The sequence below is a fragment of the Fukomys damarensis genome, unplaced genomic scaffold (genome assembly GCF_012274545.1).
Source record: "Fukomys damarensis isolate Sample0158 unplaced genomic scaffold, DMR_v1.0_HiC HiC_scaffold_9, whole genome shotgun sequence".
Lineage (NCBI taxonomy): Eukaryota > Metazoa > Chordata > Mammalia > Rodentia > Bathyergidae > Fukomys > Fukomys damarensis.
The window spans coordinates 30,121,445-30,141,448 of record NW_022900921.1 but is presented as its reverse complement, the minus strand read 5'-3'; the positions used below and the strand labels follow the sequence as shown (position 1 = coordinate 30,141,448).

Sequence of the window (20,004 nt, the reverse complement as noted above, 5' to 3'; positions counted from 1 at the left end):
AAAGAACAAAGAACTAACTTCTGAGAAGAGTACACAGGAGAGAGCATCACAATTTTATATATATACATATATATATATATATATATATATGTGAATTTCATGAAAACATGTGATTGGCTATTTATTAAAAACATAATATATAATCCCAAACTTTTATCAACTAAAAGCAACAACCCAGTATTCTTGAGAAAGCATTTTATAATTAAGAGTATTTTATTCTATACTGATTCACTAATCATGGTGATGAGGATCCCAATCAAAGGATATTATCAGTGTCAGAGCTAATCTTCTAACTTGTGGTTGTGTAAGATGCTTTTGTTGGCTTCACATATTATTTTCTGTTCTACACTTGAGTATAATGCTAAGGAGCTCTTAATTCATTTACATTTTATTCAAATGAGTTAAACCTATAATTTTCTGATTTTAATGAATTATAAAACTCTCATCCTTCAAACTGTAAAATTGCATTTAAAAGCCTCAATTTTAAGAAATTTTCTATTTGAAAAAATATTTTATCCAGCAAATCACAATCATTAACATGAATGGAGGTTTATGGGATAAAATTAACTTGTTCACCATCTTTTCATACAGGGTTTTAACTAGAAAACTACTTTCACTTCTTTTAAGCAAAAAGGAGAGGGATAACATTCAAATGTACGAAGCACACCTTAAATGCCAATTCTTCAGTTGCTTTGTATATGTTGTTTCAATTATCACCATAAAAATTGGTAAAAGGCATCATCAACTCCCTTATAACCCACCATTTACATGTGAAGGGACAGTAATTAAAGGAGTTAACTATCATGTCCAAGGTCACTTAGTTCATAAGTGAATTGATCGATCCCCAGTACCAAAAAAAAAGTGAACTGAAATCCAAGGGTCTTTCCCACGCAGCATGGTATCTCCAGAGAAAATGCTAGTAGCATAGTAATGAACCAGTGTGATCTGATTTGCACATAAAACTAGGGTGGAAATGTGTAAAATGCATTATAAGCCAACTCTCATCTTAAATATCACATTTTCACAGAGAAACAGTCATTACAGGTGTCAGTAGTTAATTCAAAACTTTCTGATTTTTATTCAGTAACCCAGATAAAAATAGTCTATCTGGAATAGTCTATCACGACTTTCTTAAATGATACTATCTTGATCAAGGAAGTTTCTCTCCAATTATGTTACCAAACATCTTAGTTTTTAAGAATCACAGACCATGTAATAACACAGCAATTGGTGAGATCAAGGATCACTAGGAAAATGGATTTTTGCATTGGTATTTTCCTTTCAGAAGATGAAAAGTTACATTGAGAGTTCTTTTAGTCTTTTCACTGTCATCAGACTTGATCTATGCCCCAAACCTGTACCTGATCCTACACAAATGCTAAAACTCAAAAGCAAACCAGTAAAGTTAGAAAATGCATCACTCACAGAAGACAAAGTGGGGTGTGGCCTTAAAGCTTATTAAAATAAACCACTCTTAAAACTCGTTTAATTTTAGTTTTCTTCTCCATTCCCTCCCTCTTAAATACACAGACCCAACAGGTAGGAAACCGGCTTCAGTTAATTCCTCTTTTTTTCATTTGTTTAAACCAGTGAATATACTACCTCAATAGCCAGACAGATTGCCTTATATAACTGAGGTGTCTCTGTGTGTGTGTGTGCGTGTGTGTGTGTGTGTGTGTGTGTGTGATGCATTATTCTGAAAAAGAGGGAGCCAGTAAAAATCCTGAGAGGTTATGGTAGAAAGACAGAGTTGCTCTCTTCCTTTCAAAGCTACGTCTGGAAGAGGGGGTGGGGACTGTATCAACCTACCATCACGCCGCATGCCAGTCTCACACACGGATGCTTCTCCTTCAGATTCTCTGGAAAAAATGTCCCCAGATTAGGAAAAGGACGGTAAGGAGAGTGTGCTACGAAAGGCGCGTTTTCACCACAGCAGCACAAAGAAAAACGGAGCGCACTTCCACAACATCGAAACTCCACTCTTTTGACCAGCTCTATACTTCAGCACCACGGGGAGCGACACCTCCTTGGCTACCGCCCATGGGGAACCCGATTTCAGGGACTCAGCACCGTACTCCGGTCATCTAGAGGAGGGACAAGCCTGCGTATTTTACTCCCAATGTAAGTATCTATAATGAGTCTTTCACACTGATCTTTTTTTTTTCCAACAGAGGTTGTTTTCTCCCTGATACACAAAATATGGAACTTTTATGTATTAACCCTTTCTCTTTAGTGCATTGCTGGATATGAAATTTTTCTTATGTGTTGAGTTGGTATAAGAATTTTTTTTTCCTTTTACTGACTAAGTTTACAGCGCCATGTAGAAACAGACAACTCCTCCTAGTAGCATAGTCCTTTTGTGCTGGAGTAGTACAGTTTTATTCCTAGAAGAGAATATGTGTATTCTATCTCCATTTTCACTACTGAGAGCTTTTTCTGATTTGGTGTTTTATCATTGTATTTATCCTTATACAAATAAAGAGTTGGGAGGAGAAAGACAACATTTTAATAAATAATCACTGTTAAGAGAACTAAAGGTGGTGAGAAAGAGGCTGGGTTTTTTTCTTTTATTTTACTCTAATTTAAAATATGGTCTGAGCCACATACTCCTTTAGATGTCCATTTCAAAATAGCAAATATGCTTTTAAATAAAAGAGATTTGATCTGGGTACAGCTTTGAAATGAGCTTTGAAACTCTGGACCAGAGTCTCCTCCTTAAGTTTGAAGTTGTAAATTCATTTATGTATGATTGAGTAGCACAACCAAGATGATATTTCTATTAATTGTAATTAAAAGACTTAATGAATTCAGGATAGATTTGAAAAAGGCAATAATGCTTGACCCTGTCTGGTGGCACTCAGTGAATTTTTGCCTCAGAATGCCACCTGCTGGTGGATTCTATTTCTGAAGCACTAGGCATACTTATCAGATTTATGAATGAACTCACATAAAATCTAGAATATTCATTATGGATATGATGAAAACCCACTCTCTAAGATAATTTTAACAGTGACATTGATTCAAGTGTCTAACAACTCACCAAGGTTCTGTGTCACAACTTGTAATTTCATAAACATTTATTTTCAAAACCACTTGCTCCTATGCTTTGGGATATGGAGACTAACTCCTTTAGGCAGTAATTAACCCAGAAAAAAAATCAGAACTATGTGGATCCTCACTGAGGCTAATTGCAGAATGCATGTGGTATCTTGGAAGAGAGCTATAAGGAACTGTTGCTTAGTAAAAGCAATCAACATTTCCCCCTACATAAATATTCAGCGTATTACCTTTCCCAGTATTTTCATTACACAATTTAAAGATCTCTATTTCTTTCCTGGTGGTAGATGATCATTTCAGACTTTTATAACAGAAGTCAATGAAACTATCAGTAGGTTTCAAATATCTATTTTATTCTATGACAAATCTTTTAAAATGTAACTATCTCAACTTGTTTTTGTTTCATCTAGAAATGTGCACAATGAGATACAGACATGCAGTTTCATAACTTTCTACGCCCAAATAGGCAAATAAAGATTTTAAAAATTAGAAGAAATAGAAGCACACAGAAAGCTCTAGTTAAATTCAGATAACTAATATATAATATAGTTTTAAAATACAGAGAATAACCTCTTCTCTAAATGATGCTATTCTTTGAAAAGTATATTACTTATAGAATCACTTATTAACATTCATGGGCATTAGATAATAGTTTTCTATCCAATATACAATGGAAAATCTATCCTGCATTAGAAGAATTATTCCAAAAGTGTATTTTAATACACTGTAATGAGTAGCAGAGGGATATTTTGCCTGCTTTCTGTAGAATGACTGGTAAGATATATGAACTCCGTGTCTTTTTTATTCAAAATATATATGTTGTATAAGCATATTATTGTCACTAGCTTAGATAGGAAATTAAATATTTAGGTCCACAATTAATATAATTATGAGAAATACAATAAAGTTAATATTCAATGACACTAGAGTATTTACTAGACACTAAATAATAAATGCACTAACTCACTGCAATTTCAACAGAATAAGGAAGATGACACTTCAAAAAAACTAGATGTCTTTGGAAGTATGAAAACTTTTTCAGTAACATATGGATATGGAAATGTGTCCATTCTTTGCCCCAGTCACACAAGGCACTTAACATGCCTTCAACATTAACTGCCTCATGTTGCAAATTAGAAGTCATATTTTAGAACTAACTAGAAACCTATACTACTTTGGAATTCATGCTTCATTTACAAAGTTGTCTGTCAGGAATAGTAGTTATAAGATTATATGATTCTGGCATCTGTTAAAAAAAGAATTCTTATAAGCATTAATATCTCTGATTTATTGGTATTCTTAAACGGCCACCCCAAATCAAGTACTGAAGACTTGACTAAGTCATTTGACCATGGACCCTGTGCTAACCATCAAAGCTACCGGGAACCTGGTGCACATGCCATATGAATAATTCCCTTGCGCTCAAGGACCCTGCACTTTAATTAAAAACATCACAACTAAAAAACTCTAGACAAAATACAGAAAGAAAATAGGTGGCAGTGACATACCAGTCACAAGCAAGGGCTTTGAAATCAAGCAGACCAGACTCCTAATGATGGGTTGTACAGCTTGGGATATATGGTTAGTCTATTTAAACCTCATTTCACCATCTGTTGAATGGGAACATAATAGCACCTAAATAATCTTGAAGCTTGTGAAACTTGATAACGCATGTAAAGTACTCAGCATGAAAGTTAGCACATGGTTAATGTGCAATAAATGTTAAACATTATGATTGAGCAGTCATTTAGGAAAATGGATAAACTTATATGATAATTTATTTAAAACAATGATTCACATAAAGCACTCAGCACAGTGTCTGGCACATAGTCATTTTTAAAATTAGCTGAGTGTATCTGTTTAGAGTGAAATCTGAGTCAATTTAAATAAATGTGTACTTAAGTGTATTGATACGTAAGACTTTGATCATTATTGTCATGGACATTTGTATAAAGGTGTATAATGTTCAGGGTATTTTGTGTACATTATTTAATCTTCACTTATCATGAGAAACATGAGACATGAGTTTTATTGCTTCCTTTACACTGGGGAGAGAACTGAGGTTTAGAAGAAGAATGCAAATTATTAGACTATTTCCTCACTGCTGCTCTGGACTGGAACTCAGAAGATGTACACTTAGGAGAGGGGCATAGAACAGAGATAGATTTCCTGAGTGTCTAATCCAACTCCTGAATTTTACTTTTGTTTTGTTCAGGAATGTTTTAGGCTTGAATAATTTCCACAAAGATCTTTGATGCTTGTAGCAATTTTAGGGGAATAAAAGACAAAAATATCTCTAAAACAACATTTTAAGTGGTCTTTTCTTTATCAGTAATTAACCACAATCCTTGTTTCTAAAAGGCCTATGGTCATGCTCACTTGCAGCTGGATTTAAGGTGCAAGATTTATACTTTTCATGGGTTACTCACATCTGGCTTCCTTGAAACAGGCTGATGCATCTGTGCGAGGAGCTTGATAAAAATAGCACCTGAGGGATGAAAAGGGAGCTTAATAATCAGTCCTTCTCTCAAATATGATTGTTTCCACTGGAACCCATCTCCTCAATAACACCAAATGTCAATGTATGCATTTCTGGAAAATGAAAAACACAGTACCTTAATTGAGGTATTTGATGGATTAGATCACTCATTACCTCAATAACATGCAAATAAAAAGGCATTTGCCTTTCATTTTTAAGAAAAATACTAAAGTAAAAGTAATCAAATGGCTGTTAAACTTTAGGGAGAATCTTTCAGCTCATAATTGAGCCTAAAATTGTAACAAGATCACCAGCATCCAGCACGGCAACATAGTGTGAACTTTGACCACCAGCTACTAATGGCCAAATGACTTGTGTTACATCATTCTTTGTAGATTCTTACCAGCCTATGTGATACGTATGGCTAAAACATGAATGTCTGTGATGTTAACATTAAATGGCAAAGGTAGAGTAGCTAAATAAATTCATAAGTGTACACATGTTTGAAAACCTCATTGGGAAGATATTGGGGTAGGAGGAGCCGGAGCTAACAAGAAGCCCAAGGTGAGTTAAATGCCCTCTGTCAGTGTCTGTTACCATGGTGCAGGGTCTGCTGTGAAACCTTATGTTGGAAGCACTCACACTGAGAAGCACGTCCCATAACATGTGGGTACGTATATTCCAGAGCAGAACTGACCATTTTTGAGCATTTGAATGTATCATAAAACTGAGATTTTAAAGGATATGAAAGAGGAGCTCAGTTATTTCTTGCTACATCTCAGCGTCTGCTTTCAAGGTCATTCAGGAAAAAATGCACGACAACTGGTAAAGACATTTAACTTCTAACATATACTAGCCACACATACACATACACTTAATAATCAGAATAGGAACATAAAGATTTATATGACACTCTGTTCTTGTACAGAAATTATCTGTCCTACAGGTTAGTATCTGCACTTCACCTACCTCAGTTTCTTCACCTAGAGGATGAGAATACTAATGCCTGCTTTGTTCTGTTTTGCTTTGCTTTGTTAATGAAAGAAATTAACAAATGACACATGAACATCCTTTAAGTTTGTAGACATTTATGATGTCTGTGATATTTATATGGACTCTGAATTTAAATAGGGTACTTATATGTTCCTTGTGAAATGCTTCTCTGCTCTGATTTGGCCCAGTAGTTATTATATTTCCTTTGAATATATCTCCCCAAGGCTTCTTACTGTGTAATAGTTGGATACCCTTGACCTTGTTGTCTGAACTATTGTCCCTCTTAGACTGATCTCTAATAGAAAACTGATGTGGAATTGAGCTGCAATGCCTGATCCTGGAGAACAGCTGCTGTTTCAAACCTGACACATGGCTCCCATGCTCTTGAGTAGAAACTGCTTTTTGGGGGGTTGAGTTGTGATGGATATGTCCAGATAGGTACTCTTAAAAGGTAGAAACCTATCATAGAACAGGCTAATTCATTAGAAAAATTATTAAGTCTTCTGTGAGCTTAACTTCCAGCTCTGTATGTGTATGCCCAGATGACACGCCTTGAAACAAAGTTCACTGCATTTCCCAAAACAAGGCCCTTTGGGGATACTAATGAGGTAAATGTTTAGCTATCAACTCAGTTAAACCTCTCCTTCTGAAAAAAAAAATCTGTAATAATAAGGGCCTGCATGCTATTTGTGAATCTCTCTCTCCTATAAACATTTCTGTGGGAATCCCAGCCTAGGGTCTGCCTTTGGCGTGAATAACAACCTATCTCTCTGGAACGGCAGTATTGTTTGGATAAAAATGGTCTCAGATGCAGATCATAAACTTGAATCCTGATGATCTTTTCCACAGCAATCTTTCATCAAAGTGCACTTTAGAAAAGTGGTTGACAGTTCAGATTCTTCCCCTAATGGCATGCAGAGCTCTCTGCTAGAATTTATCACTCACAGTTGCTTTTGGAGGGAGTTGCTCATAATTATTCCTTTTATGTTTTGCAAATGAAGAAGCAGCTCCACCACAAAGTTTAGCAGCTTTTCCCAAGGGAAATGTGACTCAGCTCTAGGCAGGATTAGAGTATCAAGCTCTGACCTCTAATCCTTGCTTTATATCAGAGATCAGGCCCACAGGATCTGAAAACAGAGATTGGAACAAGTCAAAAGGTTAAGTGAGCAAAAAACTAAAAGGAGTCCAAAATTCAAAAATTCACAAGGCTGACAATAACTTTTATTTTACAAAACACTAGGTTTTGTTTAAAAGCTATGCTCTACATTATTTTTATTTATGTTTTAAATGGCTTAAGAGAAATGGTGAGTATTCTTTATACATGGAGACATAATCAGTAACAAGAGATAATTCTCTAGGACTGTGAAAAAGTTAAAAACAAATCCCATATACTGATTTTTTTAGAACAGATATTCTCTTGTTAAAGTTCAAGCCATTGTAATATTATTGAATAATATGAGTGGGAGTAGACTAGAAAGGAGAATAGAAAATTCAGGCAGGATCAACTGAGGAATCTGAAGAATTTGAGAAGTCCAAGTTGGTAGAGGCTTTAGGGAGTATGTGGTCCTGAGTTAGAGTTCTCCGAGATCTGGAATGGGTAGCTGTTCAGGGTCTCAAGGCTAGCAGGAGTGGAATAGCCTGTCTTTAATTCAAATTGCACAGAGGTGTTATTCATTCTAACTTTTCCAAAGTCACAGGACTGGCAAATGCCAGAGCCAGAATTTCTGCTCTAAACTTTCTGACTTCAAATGCTGCCTTTCAGCCACCCTCCACTCAGCATCTTCATCTGATGTGAGGATCATAATAATGCCTTCCTCATTTTGATATAAGACTTTTATGCATTAATATACGTGAAGCTCTATGTATAGCACCTGGCACATAACCGGAGCTTAATAAACGTTAACTGCTACCATTAGCAATAATACTTGTGTTAACCTCTACACTATGCCACAATGGGAAAGACAGACAAGTTTGAGGTGAATCCAGCATGCAAGTTGACCAATTTCTTCTGCTATCTAAAAATCCAAGTTCCATCGTAAAAATTCCCTCAGGAGGGCTGGTTCCATGAACATGACTCCAATCCTGCTTCTTGCTATCTGTGGCCTTTTAGTAGGTATTTAAGGTGCACAGGGACCAGAAAGCACAGTCCCCACAAAGAAGAGCACATAATGTAGAATCAGACCCACGTGGCCATACTTTACTGCAGTTTTACCACACTGCAAGAAATCCTTAGGACTGAAGACTTTGGACCTAAGGCAGCAGTGACAGTGGTGGCCAATTCTGTGGCATGGTTCATGGAAGGCAGGAACAACAAGAGACAGAAAGGGAAAGAATAAAACAAATAAAAAGTAGTTTTAGCATCCTAGTTACTTTATTTAATCTTCCCCATTGATGGATGCTACAACACACAAAAAGTTATCCATATTGTGAAGATAAGAAAACAACTGCAGAAGCGGGGAGCAACTTGCTTAACTTTACATAAAACCCACAGCCCTTGCATCTTTCAGCCATACCCTAGCCTACACCCTTCACTCCACCTCCTAGCACACACCAGCTCAACCCACTTTTCAGCTCTGGGGCCCACCACTCCTCAACCTCAGGGCTACACAGTCTGGATAACGCAGGATTTCTCCATTGGAAAGAATAGTTCAGGCAATCCAATTTGTATTCATGTCAGTGATAAAGGCAATGATTTCTAATAAGACTTCATAATTTGTCATAAGGTTCCAGTGGTGATATTTTTTAATTTCAGTAATTGTTTGTTTTGACTCTAAGGAGTCCTCGGGCCTCTGAGAAAGTGAACACTGTCGCGTTGTTATTCTACAGGTTGGGGAGCAGCACCTTCAAAAACATGCAACGCCGGCACACAACTTTAAGAGAGAAGGGCCGCCGTCAGGCCATCCGGGGCCCGGCCTACATGTTCAACGAGAAGGGCACTAGCCTGACTCCCGAGGAAGAGCGCTTCCTGGACTCAGCTGAGTATGGCAACATCCCGGTGGTCAGGAAGATGCTGGAGGAATCCAAAACCCTCAACTTCAACTGCGTGGACTACATGGGGCAGAACGCGCTGCAGCTGGCTGTGGGCAATGAACACCTGGAGGTCACCGAGCTGCTGCTCAAGAAAGAGAACCTGGCGCGGGTGGGGGACGCCCTGCTGCTGGCCATCAGTAAGGGCTACGTGCGCATCGTGGAAGCCATCCTCAACCACCCGGCCTTTGCACAGGGCCAGCGCCTGACGCTCAGCCCGCTGGAGCAGGAGCTGCGAGATGACGATTTCTATGCCTATGACGAGGATGGCACCCGCTTCTCCCACGATATCACGCCCATCATCCTGGCGGCCCACTGTCAGGAGTATGAGATCGTGCACATCCTGTTGCTCAAGGGCGCCCGCATAGAGCGGCCCCATGACTACTTCTGCAAGTGTGCTGAGTGCACGGAGAAGCAGCGAAAAGACTCCTTCAGCCACTCGCGCTCCCGCATGAATGCCTACAAAGGACTGGCAAGTGCTGCTTACCTGTCGCTGTCCAGCGAAGACCCTGTCCTCACCGCACTGGAGCTAAGCAACGAGTTAGCCAGACTAGCCAACATTGAGACTGAATTCAAGGTAATTCTCCCACTCACCACCCTGCAGGTGGTTTGCCCGGTGGGCTCCTTCACGTGTGTCCAGTAGCAAAATGTCCAGTAGCAAAATTGTCTTTCAATTTAAGATAAGGGTGGGAACTAATTGGCCTTGCTATTCTAGCTAACAGCCGAGAAGGCTGACACATCTCATCTGTGTCACAGGTAGGCCCGAGGGAAAGGCGGCCCACTGGGTTGAATATTTTAAACTACATAAATGAGGTAAAGAGATGATCTTCACAGATCCATGTGGTAAAAGACAAGCAAACTGCAGGCAGCATGATGTTGTAGACCTCAGCTCTGCCCCAGGGAGAGCAGAAATGTCTGGGATACCTAACAGCCTGAGGATATTGCCTAGTCTGCAGCTGAGACTCTCTGTGGGGTTTAGACTCCCTGATCATTTCACCCTCATGGTTCATATCTCTACCCCATCCAGGGCTGTGTTGATCTTAGTGTCAGTCTGAGTCAGATGACAAAAAAAGCTTTGGGGCACCCTTTCGTAAACCCACTAAGCTATGGTTATAGTCTTATCAATGGCCTGTGGAGGAGACGCACAAAAAGAAAAATAAGACTAATTTTGTAGAGTTGAGTTTGTCAGTGCATCAAAAGACCCCAAGACAAAGTCCTGAGACTCAGCCACCCCAGAACACCTCCACCTATCAGGACATCCTAGAGGTTGGAGACCTATTTCCAAAGTCCATTATTCAAGGGCAATCTTGTGCTTTACTGTAACTGACACTGCCCCTGAAATCAAAGACTGGGACCTAATGTTAAGAAATTCTTTTGATGTGATGTTTAATAACAAGAACAAGCACTTAAGAGGCATGTATTATATGCACAGATTGCTTTACTCATGTGATCTTATTTAATCCTCCTCAACAACCAAATGGCATGGATATTATTATTCCCATTGTTTATGAGCACACAGAGATAGAGGGAGCAGACAGCTAGTAGGTAGTAACACTATTGTTCCATACACTCAGATCCCACAGCCAACTCAGCACACCAAGCAAAAAGTTCCAGAGGCCTTGGTCATGTATTGAGCTTCTCAGAGTTTTACTGACCCTTTTCTGAATGATAAAGGAACACCTCACTGGAGAAAGTGTAACTAGAAGAGTAGGAACTACTGTTGGGCTCATTAGGTCTCATCCTGTCATTTAATCAGTCATATCTGCTAGATGCCATGAAATATATGAAGAGGTATCAACAAGGGATTGGCACTTAAGCCAAGAAAAGATGTTTCCTTTGGGAGAAAATTTCACTATGCAAACAATATTTCAGTGCAAGAGAGGTCTCTGCATAAGATACAAGTAGGTGACCAAGGATTGGTTCCATCAGCAGAGGAGGTTCCACTAGGCCATATTGGTGGTGAGGTCTAGAAGACAGAGATGGAATGAGGTTAGGCCTAACTCAGGAGTCAAGGGGGAAAGCAAGGTATTTGAACGCATTTGGATGAGTCAAGAAAAGAAAAGGCCCAGATGGGCCTATAATCCTAGTACTCTGGAGGCTAAGGCAAGATTGGCAGGAGTTTAAGACTAGCCAGGATACATAGTGAAACCCTATCTCAAAGAGAGAGAGAGAGAAAGAGAGAGAGAGAGAGAGAGAGAGAGAGAGAGAGAGAGAGAGAGAGACAGAGACAGAGACAGAGATAAGACCCAGAAAAGCTCAGAGGGGAGGAAGCCAATAACAAGTTTCAAATTACTAGAACACAGACTTCCTGTGGGGGGACACAAGAGAAATGCTGAAGAGATGAATTGGGCAAAGATCTCAGAGGACCCCAAATTTTGAATATTGTCCTGGAGAAACATGAGAACCACCGAAAGTTTGTGGTTAAGGAACTAAAGTGGTGAAAGGTAAAACTTGGGAAATGCATTTGGTATGTAGATGAGCTGGAAGATTTGTACAGAGACTGGTCAGTGGGATGAAAGAGAAGGGCAATTTAGTTATGCATACATGAGGCCATGGAAGCCTCTCTATAAGAACAAATTTGTCCTACAATCCTGGGATAGATAGGCTAGGCCAACTGAAGTTTGCAGGCACCACAAGATGTGAATAAAGAGTTCTATAATTAAGCTCATTTTATTCCATCTGTTCCCCCAACTTGAACCACTGACTTGGAGCCACTTTCATAATACCTGCATTGTCCAGACAATTTAGTGGATGCAGATCAAGATTACCCAAAGAATCTCCTAAGAAATATAGCTACTGTCTCTTCTTAACTTGTTTTTGTACAGTAACCCTTATCTACTCACATAGAGACCACAGATGTCCTCTATGGAAGGGATGGTGGAACTTTGCTTATTCCCCTACCTCCAGACCAGTTCTGTAAGGCTATATGAAAGGAATAGCATAACCAAGTAATTCAAATATTTCTGGCCATGGGGAAAAAAGCCAAGCAAAAAATGATTTTTGGACTGGATTATCTGGATAATCACATGATTCTCTATTTATCTCACATCTGGGAGCATGCCAGACAAAATGAAATGCTACTAGACTAACATTTGGAAATACATCTGAGCCATTTGTTTCTTTTACTAAAACCCAAAGTCTGGAATATTTTAGTATACATAATATCTAAAATTGGAAGCTTGTTGAAAGCATCTACTATGATATTTTGGTTTAAAATGTAAATTACAAAAATTGTGGACAATTAAGAGCACTGCTAACAGGATGACAAATCCTTTCTGCAATGCAGCAACTTACTCAGAATAAGAGCTAGAATAAATACATTTGCTGGCTATTAACATCCCCCTAGTTACCTTTGTTTGAAATAATGTCTTTCAAATTGTTGACAAATGGTACATTATAAATTAAAATAACTGTTCCTTTAGAGCTTTATTACTTATTCAACTATCCTTGCATGTACATTCCTGACATAAATCTTGTCAGAGAACAGGTTAGCAGGAAAGAAGTCAAACTGTAATAAAAGAATAAAGAGTAAGTGGATGTGTTCTAAAATGCACTCCAAATGAGTCTGTTCTGCTTTCAAGGCACCATATGTTACTGCTGGTAGCCACATGGTATGGGGACAACTCAATGTCATCAATTACATAAAAAGCTACCAAGGTCTCACTGGGAATATGTCATATGTCATCATCCACCCTCTCTAAAACATTCATCCTAGAGTGACTCTTCCTTGACTAGGAAGTATCATCTATGAGAAGTCTGAGCTCAATTGCCAGGCTGTTTTTTTTTGGAGCTGTTTTAATTTATTACCAGAAAAGAGTCCCATCATTAACAAGAACTACTGCTAATGTCAAAGTCTCCAGGAAACCGCAGCTGGAGTCAGATGCCATTATTTTTGGTGGGGAAATTATTATATGGCTTTCCAAAACTTTTCTTATGTCTCTTAATCTTGGGCAAGAAAGTTATTAAAATTCCCTGTGGTCACTGAGAATTTGCCAGCACCCTGAATAGTACCCAGTAAAGTAGTAAGCATTCCAGAAATAGCTGATGAAGCTAATGAAGAATGCCTAAAATGATAAAATCACCTCAGCTGAGCAAGTGATTAACTTTATCTGTGGTTTATACTTCCAATGCTTATGTATTTAATAGAAGCATCGATGGACTTGGTAAAATGGAAGGTTTGAAAAAAAGACTACAAGCTGACTGTGGGGATACAGCCCACACACTAAATAATAGAGAACTGATCATGTACTGCACTATATGGTGTATGTAAGGCAAAGTATGTTTTCTTAGTCTTCCTGAAATGAGGATTAGGAACACTGCCAACAGTTGACATTTCGGTTAAGGGGTTTACCTATGCAGTAGAAGACAGAAAGAAAACCTGGTGAAAGCTGGGCTATTCAGAGGTGCTTTTTTCTGGTGGAATAGGCTCTCTGTGTAGAACATGGAGTAGCAAGTAAAAATAATTTGTCTCTTTCAATTAGCTTATAGTTTATGCCACTAAGAACATTATGAGGTCTCTGTAGCTCTCCTCAATTAGTCTGCTTGGCTTTCTCGTCATCCTTCTGATAAAATTGCCTTTATTTTGCTGGTATTGTCCTAGTCAAATTCCTGGTCAGTTTGTCTATGAATGTTGGTTATCCGTTTGTCAAAATGATTAAAAGTTAATCCTTCCTCCATTCGGGCTTACAGTGGAAGCAAGGCCTAGCAAAACAGGGGTGGAGGTGTGGGGAAGGAAAAATGACAAGGAAATATTTCGGAGTGAGGTTTAAGGTTTTAGCAAGAAAGACAGCAGGATGGAGTGCAGGAATCCCTCTTACTCTCTCACATTTGGCTTCAATTTAAAAGCAGCCAGTGTTCCCAATCAGGGAACTGTGGAATTCCCCGGAAACAGTGCATCTCAGTTAACATTTGGTCCTACTCAAGTCTAACAAAGCTGATACTGAGAGAGCTCTGCCTGCTGACACATCAGTATGGAGGCTGTGTGTTTTGCTTCACTCACAGCGATTTATTCTTATAAAGCTCAGAGGGGAAGAGTAGGGAGCAAGAAGGCTAAAGCTGTAACTTATCCTGTTTAAAGTGCTAATGATCTCTCTGCTTATCAATGGATGTTAACCACATATATTATGAAAAATAGATGATGAATTATGTATTGATGTTTATGCTGTCATTTTAAGATGCATAAAAAAACTCTCTAGGCCTAAAATACCACAAATTAAAAATGCAAATAATGATAAACCAGACCAATTTGCCACCTGCTATGATTCTAGTGCGCTCCCATTGTGGAAGGTAAAGATGTTGCAATGGCAGTTTGTAATCTGCTTGCAAACTTATGGAAAAGGAAGAGGGGGCAGGGAAAAGGAAAGGAAGAGAAGTGCCTTAGCATTGTGGTACTGAAAGCTCAGAGTACCTATGAACTCTAGGCAACTGGAGCCAGAGAGACAGGAACCTGTGTAAAGGCCCAGCCTGGGCCAGAGGCAGTACCTGAGGCTGAATAAGCCTGGTGCCCCTGCCTTTAGTGTTTATACCGGTTTCTCACATGCTTTGAAGAGTTTTAGGATTTTTACATTTTATAGACCAAGGTCTTAGGAAAATACATTTCCTTGAAGTTTGAAAGCTTGGCTAGTAGTATAAACAAATGCTTGCTTAACATACAGAAGAGGCCACAGTGTACCATCTTGCATGGTGGCCTGTTCTCACGCTGTAGGGTTAACTTCTTTTCCTACTTTTACTTAGCCCACACTCATTCTACAAGGCCTGTTTCTTTTTCTGCCCTTAATAAAACTCTGCTACTGTTTAAAAGAAATATATTCAAAAGATTATTTGAAAACTGTTTCGCATTGAGAAAATATCTTTAAACTGCAATGCTGCAGGAATTAAATGAGAACTATTGTATGCATGTGTTTTGTGTGTGTGTGTGTGTGTGTGTGTGTATAAAAGAATGTGGCAAAAAAAAAGTCCTCAGAACATATCCTCAGGGATCTAACTGTGTTATTCTACCCTGAACTTGAACATCAGACAGTGCACACAGTGAGCAGAGGAGGGAAAGCTCACAGGCATTAGCAATGAGCTGATGAGCCTGTCCCTCACTAGATACACACAGATGAGGTGCGGCCAAGGATACCCAAGTGAGGTGCAGTCAGAGTATGAGGTGTGATCACAGGCCCTATGCTTGAGAATATGATCCAGGGATTGGCATGTCCCAGGAAAAGGGGACAGATGTGATGGTGCCCAAGGTAGCTTTGTCTTCTTCTATTTTACTGCCTAAGTATCTGGAGGAGCACTTTCACCAGAGCTTTCATTAATGAGTCATTACTGGAAAATAAACTGATTAACGTGTCCTTTAATGATAGTTTTTCATTGGCTCACAAATACAGTCTAAAAATAGATGGCGTTGCTCTTTGAGGCCTGTGCCAAAGAGTAGCAGCCTCAGAAATACAGGGAGATATGATATGTTGGGCTGTGGGCATTCAGATGAGATAAAGGATATTGTTTTGCTAAAAGAGGACATAGGCAAGGGCCAAGCTTTAGTGAGCACCCAGTACAGCCTTGCTTCATTTTCTTGAGGCTGGAGAGTAGAGAACAAAGAGCTTGGGCCTGCAATCAGACTGACCTGGGTTCCATTACCTCCTAATCATGGAGTCTTGGGCATCTATTGGAAGTTAATTTCCTTATTCAAAACTTGGAGGATGGGAGGGAGGGATCAGATACTTCAATCACTTCAGATTATTTCTTCACATGTTTTCTCTTACGCTAATCTGCTCAGCTGTGTAAGTAACAATGATTTATCAAGTCGCTAAGAACACTGCACACCTCACCCAATTCAACTCAAAAATATCCTGGAACATATTAGGGACTCGGTAAATATTAGCTTATTAATAAATAAATGAGTTGGTGAATGAATTTATGAATAATTAACACTTGAGATGTTGGTGAGGATTAAGTGAGATAAAAAATATAAAACTTTGTGGAGAACTTGCCATATAATGAGCACTAGTAATTTTTCATCAGAAGGCTCAGTGGAGTTTCCTTTTGGGTTTCCAAACCCACGAGATTTTTTTTTTTTTTTTTTTTTTTGGTACCAGGGCTCGAACTTGGGTCCTTGCGCTTGTGAGACAGGCCACCAAACTGCTGAGCTAAATCCCGGCTCACCGGATTCTTAATACCACAACTTTTTCTCCCAGTAAACACAGCTTAAATTTCAGCATCTCCTGTATTCAGGATGTTTTCCTGTTTTTCTCTAAGTTGTCCATTCCCTCTGCCGGTCTTTCCAGGGTAAGAAAAAATCTAGGCTGCCTGTGTGAGTTTTATGGTTAAAAATAGGCCACGGTTTTATTTCTCAGTTGGAAAAAATGCAGACCCCTGAAACCAAATAAGCTAAGACTACCAGTAAAATATTGTGAAAAGGAGTGGCATGTGCTGGAAAGACATAGAAGTGAAAGAGGAGGGAGAGAATGGGCTGGAAGAGCTCTTGCCAAATACAGACAGAGATTATTTTTTGAAAATTATCTCCATAGAAAAGATTCGTCACTACACACACAGAAAGAAGAAAAGCATCATTTCCTATACAACTGCAACCATCAGCTTGAAATATCAGAGACATAGAGAAAATGGAGACTGTTCTTTGAGAAAATTGGCCAATGAGTAGTAGCATAAATTAAATCAAATGGAAATGCAAGGATTTTTCTTTGGGGAAAAAGAAATAAATCAAATGCTATATAAATTAATTATGGTAGAGTAGTACCATTAACTGAATGTGCTGCACGGAGGCATATACTTGTTAGCAATAAATTCATAATCGGAGTAAATGTGGAAAATATATGTCAGGATGGTAGGAGACTAACAGAGTCTTTAGATTCACAGCATACCAGAACTAGATGAGCCCTAGCCACACAGGTATCTGAAAAACCAACATTCATGCAACAAATATCTATTAGGCCTCCAGTCTGAGCAAGGCTCTGAGCTAGGTGTTGAGATAAATGATGAACAAGATAAACTTCCTACTCTCAAGAAATGTATTGTCTAGTGAAGGCAACAGACAATCTACACATAACCATAAACACAGCATTAGAAATCATAAATGCAGTTTGCAATGTACTAAATTGGTACTTAATGAGGTAACTGACTGTATGTATGTGTGCAACAAGCACGCAATGATTTCTCGAAGGGAATGTTTATCTGAAATCCAAGGCTATAAAAGAGATAAACAGATAACAAAGGAGTAAGAAAGAGGGTTCCAGGCAGAGAAAAACTAAATGAAATAGCCCAATACAGAGAGGATAAAGAGGCCAAAGAATTGTGAGTGCCTCAGCATCGCTCTGTTATACGGAGGAGAAGGGAGAAGAGGCCAATGGTGGGGTGCTGATGAGCCCTCTGCCATGGTCTTAACCACCAGTGGCAATGTAAAAATTGGCCTTCATTGTAACCCACTGGAAATTTGCAGCAGGTGTGCGTGACTCATATCTGCAGTTTGGAAAGATGCAATCTGTCTGATGTAGAAAAGGGACTGGAGAAGACAAAAATGGGAGGAGTTGAAGATTGCCCTAAGAAGCCAAGACCCTCTCTAGAAGGGGAGTGAATGGTGCATGCATGCAGCAAGACCTGTACATGGAAGTCGTAGTACAGAGAATGTGACAGCCACGTAGATAGCATTCTCACTATGAGCTTCCCAAGACCCTGCTTCTCCTATCTCTGGATCTCTCAATGTTCACAGCGATGCAGGCAGTGAAGAGGAACAGGGTGAGAAAGCAGAATAGAGACAGCTATTTAATTTCTCCTCCAAGGCAGAAGCAGCTCAGTGCAGTACAAACAGTGCAGAAGGGTGATATAGATTCCAGTTTACCACCTCAACATTTGGAGATAGGAGAGGTTATATTCCAGGCCTGGCCAAACTGTTCACTTCAAAGCACTGGAAGGGTGAAGGTATTGAAAAGAGGGTTCAGAAGTGATAATCCCAGCATAGAAAAGATCTTATTGGACATTAATCTTTCCATTGCATTTTCCAGACTCTGAAGACACCTTTATTCCTCTGCTGGCTTTCTGGAGCAAGGAAATTGTTCATTAAAAGGATCTTATATCTTGTTTATGTTAAACAGGGAACTTGTTTTAGCATAAATGAGGCATGGAATGGATCTCTCCATTTTCTTCTTCCTCCTTCCCTCCTTGAGCCTTTGGATGCTAAGACAGCAGGCCAAGAGGAGACAGAGTATAGGCAAGGCCTTTCTAGTGATCTAAAATCCTTCTTAGTGAATATCCACTTGAATCTGGCCAGGTGAATTGGATTGCTAATGGTCACAAATACCCAAAACTTAGTGGTTTAAAACAACAGAATTTTATTGTATCACAATACTAAGGGCTGGAAGCCCAAGATCATGATGGTAACAGGGCCATTCTCTCTCTCTCTCTCTCTCTCTCTCTCTCTCTCTCTCTCTCTCTCTCTCTCTGAAAGCTCTCAGACAGAATCCTTCCTTGCTTTTTTCTAATTTCTGGTAGTTACTACCAATCCTTGGTTTGTCAGTGAATCACTCGATCTCTGCCAATGTTGTCATGTAATTTATCTATGCATAGACATTTCCATATCTCTTCTCATCTAATAAGGATTCTGGTCACATTCTGAAGTTCCAGGAAGGACATACATTAGGGTGGCGCTGTTCAACCCAGAACAATGGAAAAAGTACCAGCTTGAGATGCAATGAAGAAGACTGAGAACGAGAATCCAGATGGACTTTCAGAGTACAGAAAGGTAGAGGCCAAAAGGAAGTTATTCTGGGAAGCACAAAACAATCCTAAACTAGATGGTCGGTCTGAAGGGAAAGGGAGAGACTGTTGATGCTTCTGGTTAACTAAGGCATCGTCAAAGTCAAAGATACAAGAATTCCATAAAAATATGTGTGTACAGGGAGACGGTGTTTGGGAGAGGAAGGGTAGGCAAACATCTGACAAAAGCAGTTGGGGGAAACATGGGGACACTTCCCCTCTCAAGTATAAAAAAGACCTTTGTAAGTGTTGATTTGAGGATAATAAAATACTACTCATTATAGCAGAGGAAACTGAAAGGTCAGCATCTATCCCAACATCTATGAATAACTCTAGTTTGGTATGTTTCCACTACTCCCAAGTAGAAAATGTGAAGGATTCAAATGATAGAGCATTACCACAATATTTTTGTTTTCTCTCCTCTCCCACCAAAAAATATATCTATTTCGATATATAGGTACATAGATATGTAAATATCCTTCAATTAAAAAATATCCTTTAAAAAAATAAATATATCCTTTGTGTCCTCGAAATTCAATGTTCTCGAAATTCAAATCTTTAAGCATACTTAAGAACCATCAAAATCCTGTGTGGAATTTACATCCCAATAGAAACTATGGAAAGATGTATTTCTGATTTGTGAGTGTTCATAAATTATATACAGGGGATTATAGTATAAAAGTATGGTCTTTCTT

General features: G+C 39.0%; 1 protein-coding gene across 2 annotated transcripts in view; it reads left to right on the top strand.

Annotated features, from left to right (window-relative positions):
* The first annotated feature begins 1,755 nt into the window (after nucleotides 1–1,755).
* Nucleotides 1,756–20,004, top strand: part of Trpc7 (transient receptor potential cation channel subfamily C member 7) — a 142,878-nt gene continuing 124,629 nt past the window's right edge. For both annotated transcript variants that reach the window (XM_033761670.1, XM_010614105.2), the window contains exons 1-2: nucleotides 1,756–2,121; nucleotides 9,356–10,133. In XM_033761670.1, the coding sequence (XP_033617561.1) occupies nucleotides 2,120–2,121; nucleotides 9,356–10,133 (780 nt within the window). In that variant the 5' untranslated portion in view covers nucleotides 1,756–2,119. The remainder of the gene's footprint in view (nucleotides 2,122–9,355; nucleotides 10,134–20,004) is intronic.